Source organism: Boleophthalmus pectinirostris, unplaced genomic scaffold, assembly GCF_026225935.1.
Source record: "Boleophthalmus pectinirostris isolate CB_2022bp ecotype Guang Dong unplaced genomic scaffold, ASM2622593v1 HiC_scaffold_3, whole genome shotgun sequence".
In the NCBI taxonomy this organism is placed as follows: domain Eukaryota; kingdom Metazoa; phylum Chordata; class Actinopteri; order Gobiiformes; family Gobiidae; genus Boleophthalmus; species Boleophthalmus pectinirostris.
The window spans coordinates 35746439-35758073 of NW_026571299.1; the positions used below are offsets into that span (position 1 = coordinate 35746439).

General features: G+C 36.5%; 1 protein-coding gene across 1 annotated transcript; it reads right to left on the reverse strand.

Moving 5' to 3' along the window:
- Positions 1-81: 81 nt before the first annotated feature.
- ece1 (endothelin converting enzyme 1) lies at positions 82-10365 on the reverse strand. The gene is made up of 18 exons (XM_020918608.2): positions 9778-10365; positions 8105-8243; positions 6464-6676; positions 6187-6311; positions 5942-6088; positions 5577-5642; positions 4798-4986; positions 4552-4694; positions 4258-4372; positions 3714-3824; positions 3549-3647; positions 3386-3463; positions 3182-3285; positions 2744-2854; positions 2499-2566; positions 1625-1815; positions 1048-1143; positions 82-965 (listed from the first exon to the last, which is right to left on the reverse strand). Exons 1-18 carry the CDS (start codon positions 9901-9903, stop codon positions 789-791), a joined length of 2298 nt encoding a protein of 765 aa, XP_020774267.1. The 5' UTR covers positions 9904-10365; the 3' UTR covers positions 82-788.
- Between the last annotated feature and the right edge of the window lie 1270 nt (positions 10366-11635).

Consider the following 11635-nt stretch of genomic DNA (forward strand, 5'->3'; position numbering starts at 1 on the left):
AGCTTTAACACTTCAGTAATAGTATTTTACTTTATAATTTGTACTCTATATATCTATATCGATAGATAGATAAACACAATATGATCCAAAAATATTTATACTTGTTTTACTCTACAAAAATAATTTATTACAAATTCACAAAAATGGACTGAACATATGCAAGTAATGCAAGTAGGTGAATTCACAACTCAAAATAAAGGCATTTGTAAACAAAACAAAACAAAAAAAATTGGGGGGGATGAAAACATTAACAACGACAGGCTCAAACAAATTAGCTTGAAAAGCTGATGTAATGTAAGACATTTTTTAATAAATGGTGTAAAGTGCCCCTATCTGACATTCAGCAAGAACAAGTTTTGGTCCCTAAAACACAATTTAAAATATAGTGGGACTATGTCACTATAGACAATATAAACTATAAAATATGTTAAGAAATATAGCACAGTGACAAACAAGGAATATACACAGTATGATTTGCATATCACTGTCACAGACATGCAGTGGTATCCATCAGTGGTTCTCCCAAGCTGAAATAAAAAGCAGTGTTCCAGTGCCACTTCCAGTGTGTAAAGCATTTAACCTAGACGTTGAAGAAATCCCCCAAGACAACTGGCAAAACATATGAACCGCAGTCTCTCAAAAATTACAAGCAAAGTGTGTTATAATGTACATCATGTGGTAAGGCCGAAGACTTTTCAGTGGTATACAAGTTTTCAGTGAGGAGAAAGCTGTATGACTTTGTCCCAAATGTTCTTTTCCTTCCCTAACCGACAAACCATTATGCAGTATCACCAAAGCTCACACTTGTGTTTAGGGTTCATTGGTGCATCTGCTTTGCAGCCAAAGTGCTTTGAAAATTCAGGTGAATTTGAAATAGTCCCAACAACTCTAAATCTAGATGGGCTGTGGGGGTCGGTGATCACTCCTTCATGTGAACTTTCTGGTGTCCTGACTGAGCACCATACCTGTATAATAGAGAAACAATGACAATTTACATAATGCATGACAAGTAAGCATAATGTGATGTTTACCAATTTGATACACAACCTGGGCAAATCCTACAAAAAACAGTTGATGGTTTGTCATTCCAAGGGCTGGCAGAGTAGGCTCTTCGCCGTGTTTTTCAATCCATTTTACATAAGCCTTGAAAGATCAAAAGTGGTGAAGTTACACAAAGACTATCACAGATTTATTTTGTTTGAAGAATGTGTCTGATGTCTTTGTAAAGATATTTGACTGACATAGTCCAGACTGCTTCCACTGCAGAAGACTGACTCATCTGACTCTCAGTCTATGACCTTTGATTACATGGAAAGAATGTGCATGAGACGTAATCATAAGGTGACAAGGCCACTCATGGCCACCTGTTATACTATATTTCCAGGCTTCCTAGTAAATCCGGGAACCTTTTCCAATACTGATCAACTAATCGCATCCACAAGAGCCTCAAGAGCATACTTGCCATATAGTAAAAATACTAAGACTATATAATTTATTAAATACTATACTAATACTTATATTATAATAGGCTGAGTATAATATCTTTATAATGTATATGCACAGATGTGCTGCTGTTCTATTTGATTTAATTTTCTCACATTCTCACATCTGCATCAATACATACTTTGTAAGCAGATTTAAGTCCACCGTTGTCTGCAATGTTCTCTCCTAATGTGTGTCGTCCATTGAGTGGCTCATTGTTGATGCTGTAGTTTCCATACTGCTCAACCATACACTGGGCCTGCTTCTTAAAAGACTCTACAGATGAGTTTTTCCACCAAGAACGCAGGTTTCCATCTTTATCATATTCACGGCCTTTGAAACAAAGTGTTGACAATGGTCTGAGTACATTGACAGAGATGAACAATAATAGAATAACTTAAATATTGTGGGCTGTACTGATAAATTGAATCACAAACTCCTTTTCTAAATAGAATGGGTTTGTTGCAACAGCATCTTAAAAGGAAGAGAAAAATAGAGCCTAGTTAAAAAAATATATATATTTTTTGTTTTTTAAATTTTAATCCTTTGTAGCAAACAAAAAATTAAACAAAAGTTTTAGAGTGAAGATGATTCGCCGGTCATCCAAGAACTGAAGAAGTTGCTTGAATGAGCAATGAAAATGTCTTCACTCTAAAACTTTTGTCCAGTTGACAGAATTAATTTTTTCTTTTACTATCATACTTGGATGATTGGACAAAGAGGGATTATACAGACATCTAATCCTTTGGAATAAGACAGAAATGATAGCACCAAAGGCTTGTCGGGGCATTTTAAAAGACATTTCTACAATTTAACTGCCTACGTCAAAAGGAAGACAGGGGCAGTTTGCAGTTTTTTAATGTAAAAAAAAAAAAAGATTGGTTGAGGACAGAACCACTGACACCTAAAGATGCAGTAGGATCTGGAGAGTAGAATGAGATAACAAACTCAATTACAGATGTGTTATTAACTGCAAGTAGTTCAGCTTTAGCAGAAATTATTTTATTAAAACTAACCTTGGTCATCAAAAGCATGAGTCAGTTCATGTCCCATCACTACTCCAATACCTCCAAAGTTTAAAGCCCTGCAAAAATGCATTATTGTAATTTATCAAGTTACAATGGTGTGCAAAAATAAACTAGTAAGCAAGTTTCAGCATATCTTCTATGATGTTTTTGTTACTAATCTTATTTAATATACTTTTGTAATAAAGGTAGCTTTTCGGTTAACCATCATCAAAGTGAAAATAAATGTAACATACTTAGGCCATGTTCGGCTGTAGAAAGGTGCTTGAAGAATCCCTGCAGGCAAAACCATCTCATTCTTTGTAGGATTGTAGTATGCATTCACAGTTGGAGGGGTCATGCTCCATCTGTAGAAAAACTGTTTAGTTAAAAAAGGCCAATGCAATGTCAGTGTTTTGTCTTGCAAAAATACTTGACAGTTTGTAGGACAACAGTATTTCCTAGCTTGGGAACACATGATGGTCTCTGGATGGAACAAATAAATACTGATAGATCCATAGGTTTGAGGCTGACAAAATTAGGACCATTTGCCAGTGCAATTAGCAATTCAAAAGAAATATTCTTTTGAATGGTGGAAATTGAAACCAAGGTTACCATCAGTGAGGACAAACTGAATTTTTACATACACTTGTTTTGAAATTGTAAAAGGTACTTGCATTTTTCACCAAACTTACTGGTTTCTGTTGGGGGCTTTCCTTAACTGGTCAGCCGTCACTCTGCCTGAGAAGTTGTAGTATTGCATAACGTTTTGGAAGTAAAGATCAGAGACCACTTCGAACTGAAAGAAATATAATTCTATTATTATAAGTAGATAAAATAACAAATTTCAAAAATGTTTTCAAAAAACATTTCACTGGTTGATATAATCTATTACCTACATCATTGAATACAGTGTCCAGCTTTGTGGCATTCATTATAAACTCTGGATATCCAACCATGTTGTAAATTGCATCTGCCTATGAGACAAAACATTTAAAGGTTTGTTAAAGACCTGAAACAGCAGGTGGCACTCCACTGTTTCAGGATGAAATAGTTTCCCACCTTTTCTTTTGCAGCTTTTTTAGTTTCTGCATCCATCCAATTCACGTCCTTCAGGCTATCCTCAAATGCCCATTTGATTTCTCCAACCATATTTTCAGCCTGAAAAAATAGCCAGAAAGTTATTATCTGACATCAGACTAGCAGCAACTTACAATCAACTCTTACAATGGTTTTGCTGTCCTCAGCAAAGGTAGCTTTGACAAACATAGCACCAAGAGCAAAACCAAGGGCGCTGTCTGTATCACTAACGCACAGCTTCCAACGAGGAGTACAACTCTAAAAAAGACACTAATGGTTAAAAATGAAACAGACAGTTAATCATATTTATATAACTATCTAAGCAAATGTATTAGTTAATGGTGGATATTGAAGTGGATATTGAAATTGTATAACTGCAACATTGATAAATCCGTACCACTATTAAAACCTATAAAAAAAATTGGATAATTCTTCTCGAGTGGTACTCTATAAAAATCAACTGAACAAATACTAACTGCATTCTCTATATGTTTCAACATTTAGAATAAATATTTCCATGCTGAATGCCCCACACAGGAATAAGTGAAAAGACATCTGTTTTGCCTCAAGCCACATCCTCTGTTAGTATATACTACAAACTGTTCTCTGTATACTTTGTGTATCCCAGAGATGACAGTGTCTGTCTTGTGTTAATATAGTCTTTGTGAATTAAATTCCCTCAAGCTCTCACCTTTTTGGTTCCATACATTACTTCTAGGAAGCGCTGCTCAGCATCCTGAAACCTTTGGTCTAAAATGGACACCATCTTCCTCACCACCTTCATTATCATGTAGTTATTTAGGAGACTAAAACAACAAAAACATTTTTAGATCTTATATTTCTTGGTTTCAGATGACACCACAACATTCTATACATACAACATTTGAAAGCCAGTAATAAGAATGACAAATATGTTTCTATAAACAGTAATTATCTGTAAATGTTGCATCAGAAGCTTTACAGAATCACAGTCTCAAAATCTTACCTTTTATTTGTTCGCGTTATGAGATCAGACACTTTCTCCAGATATTCTTTGGCATAAACAACAACAGGCTCAGAGTCATTGAGTGGCACCGGAGCAAACACTTCTGTAAGGTATGGCATCCAATCCACAGCAGGAGCCAATGTCTGTATAAATACAATATACTTATACTATAGACTACAGACTATAGACAACAGACACATAGTACACACTACTGTTTCAGTTTAAAATACAGTGCTAGTTACTGACTGTTAAATTTTTGGCTTCCATTTTGTGGTAGATTAGCTCCTCGTCCCTCCTCTCTTCTTGGGGGATTGTGATGTTGGCCAGAGTTGTTTCAAAGGCCACAATCTCCTCCATGAGTGTATGAGAGTTTTCTTTGGTGCCGCCCAGAAGAACTCCTAATTCCACCAGGAAGTTGAGGTATGCCGACAGGTACTGTTGAAAGATAGGGGAGAAGTGCACAAAGACGCAAAAGTTGTTTAAAAGTATACATATATACATTAATATTGTTGTTTGAAATAAATACAGTATTATTGTATTTAGTTCCACTTGTGGACTATTATGGACTGACACACTGTGAGTGTTTGTGTGTGTGTGTGTGTGCATGTGTGCGCGTGTGTGTGTGCGCGTGTGTGTGCGCGTGTGTGTGCGTGTGTGTGTGCGTGTGTGTGCGCGTGTGTGCGTGGGGGTGCATGTGCATGTGTGTGCAAATGAACTGCCTTCTGGGATCAAAAATTTTGAATCTGACACTACCAGTCAAAGTTTTAGACACACCATCATTCAATATTTTTTTTTCCTTACTACTTTCTACATTTTAGATACATGCAGAAGATATCAAATATATGAAGAAAGATATATGAAATTATAGTAGTGCAATCTTTTGACTGGTAGTGTGTGCCAGTGACATAATGCAAATACAACAAATGTGTCTATGCTGCAGAGGTGTCTTGCTTAAATTCACACCAGAGCAACTTTAGTTAACTATTTTTTGTCATAATTATTTGTCAAATATAAAGTGTTCAGACCTTTTCATTTGCTGTTTTGTTGAGATAGTAATCCCGTGAAGGAAGTCCGAGGCTTGACTGATCCACCTGGATTTTGAAAAAGATAGCTTGAGTTAGACCTCTCTGTCTGACTTTCCAGGGCAAAGGGTAAAAAAGGAAAAGGATTTTTATCATTCGCTATGCTTTCATGACTTTGTACAAAGGAATATATTCTTCTTGGCTAACCAGCAGTGTAAATATAGAACCACAGTGATTTAAAAGGGACATAACATAGATAACTATCCTCAAGATATGGTTCGGCCACAGTGTAGACAGGCCAATCTATTTTTGGGTTGTTAACATATCTTTCTTGTTTAAGCTGTCACATAAATATTTTAGCCCCTCACCTGGATAATGTTGCTGTTGGAGTTTTTGGAATCTGTGCTGACAAAGACTGTAAAAAATGGTGATGCACGAAAGTTAGCAGACACCATTCTCAACACTTCCTGAAAATTGTCTTTGTCCCAGGGTTCAGTCAGGGCCCAGCCTCCCAACTGAAAAAAGACCCATTAACAGATACATTAACTACACAAAATATAATTGATTACTGTAAATTAAGTTTGGTGTTAATGACTTGAGAACATTATCAAACCTGGCTGATTAGCTCCTGTAGCGGCTTAGCTCCTAATTCCTCAATCTTGGCTTCATTCATACAGGCCTGATAATATCGCTGGGCCTTTTCCTCAGCGTTACTCAGACCTTTCATTGTGGTATTCTCTACCCAAATAAAGATAAGGTATAAAGTTACAAGAACAATAACTAAACATGTTTCATGCTTATGGGAAATAGGGTAACTAGCAAGAACACCTTTGCCTGAGGTGAAGGCAAGTAAGGACACACAGAGCAGCCATCAGAGACAAAGCCTGTACCTAGTAAGTGCTTCATTATGAGCATGTTGTGTTCCCAAAGGTTGCTAAAAGGTCCCCAGCGCGATTTGCCCTCGGGGAGTGGGTTGTTCCGCACCCAGCCTCCACAGGCAAAGTTGTAGAAATCATGGCAGGGGTCCACAGATCGGTCTAGTGCTGCCATGACCGAACTGGCCACTGTAATGCATGGCTCTGAAAGGCAGTGGCCTGGATGAGCTGAAAAGCAGATTTTTAAAAACATTAATGTAAGAAACATTTCCAGCTTCTAAAGGTTATTTTAAGTAGTTATTCTAAACATCTGGATGATATTAATTAAAAAGACAAGTAGACAGGATATTGTGTTATTATCCAAACTATGCAGCTGTCCAATCCTGATATTTTATTTGGCCTTGTCAGTACAGGAAGAGGCCTAGCTTTTTCTAGCATGCAGTGATTTTAATATTAGTTTGATATTATTTGCATTATCATTTGCACTATTTGATTTTAGGATGAATACAAACAGTATTATTTTTTATGACTTATTGTGACATGCTAAAAGCATGTTCAAATCAGCATGAGGTCCAATTTATTATAATTTGGTATTTTGGTTCTCAAGATGATTATCCAATCAGAAAGCAGAATTACCCTCAAACGAGTCTCTCATTTGGGTAACCAGTTTCTGACCTTCATCAGAGAGACAGAAATGTTGTATTAATAAAGTGAACTAAGAGACAGTATTTGAGAGTCTTCTCGAAAACGTCCATCTAAGTGCCTCTCTTCCAACGCACCTGTCGCCCAGCCAGGTGTCTACACAGAATATACTGAAAAATACTCATATGGGTCCTCTATCTGCAGGTTCAAGCACTTGCAACCCAGATTCATTTGAGATTGTAGTACCCTTTTATAAAACGGCACAAAGCTACATATAGTTCCTTTAATGTGTACGCTGTGCTAATCCAAAATGAAATTGAAATTGGATTACAAAGAATACGTGCAGGATATAGTACATGTGAAGGGCAAGTCTATTGTTCTTTTTATTATTTTTTTGGTGTGAGATGACAAGCAATCCTGAATGGGAGGAAATGGTTCTATGTTTCCCTGGATAAATCTGAGGAAGCCAGCAGACACTACCATTATGCGATGATGATGATTCATCTTAAAAAGGATCTTAAAATATAGGTAATTTATCAGAAAGTATGACTATAAAATGTAAGAGTCAGATTATTCTGTGTTGATATCAACCAATGTGGACATTTTATTATTATTAGTAATAGTAGTAGTAGTAGTAGCAGTAGTAGCAGTAGTAATAATAGTACTAGTAGTAAACATTAGTAGTACTATTAGTATTATTTTTAGTATATTCATCCGGTGTCAATGATTTTGTTTTTAATTTACATGAGGGCAGACGGATAACACATCTACTTAGAACTACTGATGTCCGGATATGCAGGAAACAGTTTATTACTTCCCTCTCGTATACAAAGACTTAGTGATGGGAACTGGCGTGGCTAAAAATAAGTAAATCATCCTATGAATGAAAGTGTTTTCAAAGATGGTTGAAATACTTTCCCTGTTTTTTATATAATGTACAGTGAATATACAGTGAATACACAATACAACACAATACAATACAAAGAATAACATCACAGAGAAAATAAGACTTACTCTGTTTGTAGAATACCCCAGTTGTGATGAGAGATATAAACAAACCCACAGATAAAAAACACACTAAAAGCAGCAGCCTCCTCTCTCTCTCTGTCTTATTGGACCAACACCGTGGACCACGGCCCTGAAGAAGAGTTACCTGGACAGACAGCAAAAATACATTTAAACACAATGAACATAGACAGACACCTATGTGAACAACTCTAAACATCCCCTGAAAACAATAAATATGCTTTCACTTCAAAGCAAAGTTATTATTCACCTTCAGAATTACAATGTTTAAGGTTACTAAAGAAAAATCAAACCCACAACCACAAAAGCTAACCAATCGAACATGGGCCTCTTACATTAAGGTTGATGACAACATTCTAGTATTATTGTCAATTGGTAATTATCCAGGACCACAATTACTAACAACTTGGGTACACACAAAAAGGACATAATGTATACTATAACTGAACTTAAATGTAAAAGTTTAAGGTTTCTCCAAAGTCAAACACAGCTAAGAGATGAATATTTCATATCAAGTTCAGAAAGATTTTAATTACATATTTACAAAGCCCAATGGCTCCCTCTCTATTGAGTCCTTCCAAGCAGAAAAGGTTGCCCATTCTTCTATTGTTGTCTCTCCTCTTGTTCAACAAAGATAAGTTCTACTTGCCCCAAATTCGCACAATGCCACCTGGACTAGATTCGAATCAGAATATTTATCCTCATTTTGAAAATGTTTTTTCTGCTATTATTATTTATAGTTTTATTACCATTCCATGTACTTGTTATTTAGAACTACTGTAATTTGGAAGCTACTGTGTCTAAGTAATTTCCCCTGTGAAAATAAAGTTTGTCTACATGCACTTTTGTGGTTTACCTAGAATTGTTGGCAATAAAATGCTAGTCAGAAAAATGTTTTGGTCAAGTTTTTGGTCAAAAAATGTTTTGGTTTTTCAAGTTTTTTGAAAACTGGTACTGTGTATTTATACTTAAAAGGTGACTCTATTGAGCACCAGGGTCCAGATGCTTTTAAAGTCCTGAGTATACACCCAAAGTGGTCTGGATCTAAACTATTTAAGGGGTAAACTAGTTAATCTAGTTGCCAAGTATTTTTTTATGTAGATTTTCTACCTTTTATAACCTGATTTATTTTACTGATATCTGCAGCCAAATCATTTTCTTGAGCATTGTTTTGATTAAATGAATTTGAAATAAATGGCTACTATGAATTCTTATGGTTGGCAAATAGATCTGGATCTTAAAACAATAATATAAGAAAGTCTACCTAACACAAAGAGACTAGAAGAAAGGAACACATAAAGAAATAAAACCTGTTGTAACAATGACAAATTGCACAAGGACTATGTCACAACAAAGTTGATTTACACACAGTGATACTTCAAACACAATTATCTCAAAATTTGTTCAAAATACAGGTAATAATAATAATAATCAAGGAACTAACTGTGTGCTGTTTCTTTTTTCAAAATATTGAACCAAAAATGACAAACTTGTGTATCATCATCCAATTTGAAGATTAACAGTGTAAATCAAAACATAGACTATACTGAAACCACTGAGACTGAAACTAAATCAGGGGTAAACCCAGAGTAATATCAAGATTAAAAGTGACACTAAATGAAACTAATAAAATGAAATGAAACTGAAAATGAGGGCTTTACCTGCAACGGGTGCGAGGGATAGATGTCGTCCCCAGTGGAGTCCACCAGGTCCTCCTCATCCAGCGTAGCCCTTTTGTACGACATCTGAAAGGTTAAATGCAGAAAAGACTGTCTGAGTGATTCCATGCTGCCTGTACTTCCACACTGACGTCTAAGAAAGTGTGACGTCTAGATTTCTAAAGCCACTGCGGCTACACAGGATCAAGTTTCTCTCTTAAATTCATCGTGAGGAATCCAGTCTTTCCAGTCTGATCTGTCCTGTCACTGTGCCGTAAAAAGCAATGCTCGCAATATAAAAGTGTCACTCTTATCTGTTTAACCTAGTCCTTTCAACTGTAGCAACAATAAACTTCAGTTCCAAGTGCTCTGGCATGATCGCCCTGAGAGGAATCTCTCCACTTCAAAGTTTATAACTTTTTCTTCTTAAGTCCATATCCTCTGCTCTTCCCTGGATTTTTCACCTCCCAGACTTCCTCATCAGTCTGGACTATGTAAATGAAACAGGACAAAGCGGAACTAGTGAAAAACAGGAAGACGCGTTAGCTTCACAATGAGACTACAACTGAGAGTGCTATTCCCCAATGTGTTTTCACTTAGATTTGGGGAGGGAGACTAGCTGTTTTAGTGCACACCCAGGGCTGTTTCTATAGGACATATTGCACTCGTAGGCGGAGTTTGGAAAAAATTTGCCCCTCCCACTAAATGCTTGTAGTTGCTTCCCTTGAAAACCGTTACCTGATAGTCAAGACAGACAGTAATGCTTAAGCCTTACCACACTGACCCCAATGACAGATCTATGTAGAGATTATAGATAGGGCTAGGAATCACAGAGTCCCTCACAAGTCAATTATACAATACATGGCTTCTGATACAATAATACGATTTTGCTATACATGATGAATATATTGCACATATATTCTGCGATATATCCCTATATATCCATTCATGTGTTTAACCACTACTGCACAAATTGAATATGAAATGAATATGAAAAGTTTATTTTAATCAAAACATGTGAAATGTTGTGCTGTCACAAAATGATTTAGCAAAATACACATGCCGATGTATATGAAAGCCCACAATGTCAATACTGTATCACCATATCAATTTAATCACAATATGTCAACATGTCAAAGGAGCAGGGTTAATAATAAGATTTATCTTCTTCCTGTTCCTGACAGTAAACCAATGCCAACAAAATTAAATTGCATGATAAATATTTCTATAATTTATCATGGAGAGAATAGAGTTAAAGATAGGTTTAAAATGTTATCTTTAACTAGAATAGACTAGTGAGAGACTAAACTCCAACCACCTCAAATTACTCAATCGTAAGACATTCATACACAAGCACAAGTGGTGAAGTGTCTTGCCCATGCCACAGCAGTATGCGCTGGTTGTAGCCACCAAGCGCTTTAACCACTGCGCAACTCCTGTCCATTTAGTGACAGAGCCTTTTAAGTTTACTCCATTGTTTGAACTGTGAATGTGCAGCAAATGTATAATCTTGAGATAGAAGACACTGCTGTTCTGGCTTGCATCATCCAGTGTTAACACATCCAGCGCAGTCCAAGCTCAAGTTTTGTAAACAAATCCAGGAGACGCTGAGCCATGGTGCCATGCTTTATTTGCTTCTCATTTGTGTCGCATAAACACGCATTCCACAAGAATTCTGGCCAATTGTAGAGCATGGTGGACTCCTGAAAAATGTAGTTTTCTCTCAGTCAAGCAGCAGCAAATCATTGTAAATCAATATCAGCAGTTTATCAGCTGAAAGTAGGACAGCCGGGACAAAACACAGGGGCAAAAGTGTGGAAGGATGGCACACGGGAGGGGCCAGGAAGAGGCCACCAATTGT

Coding starts and splice junctions, on each gene's coding strand:
- ece1 (XM_020918608.2), bottom strand. CDS start 9,903: ATGGAATCACTCAGACAGTCTTTTCTGCATTTAACCTTTCAGATGTCG. Junction 3,286..3,385: donor TGGACACTGTATTCAATGAT/GTAGGTAATAGA, acceptor TATTTCTTTCAG/TTCGAAGTGGTCTCTGATCT. Junction 2,855..3,181: donor AAAGCCCCCAACAGAAACCA/GTAAGTTTGGTG, acceptor GTTTTTCTACAG/ATGGAGCATGACCCCTCCAA.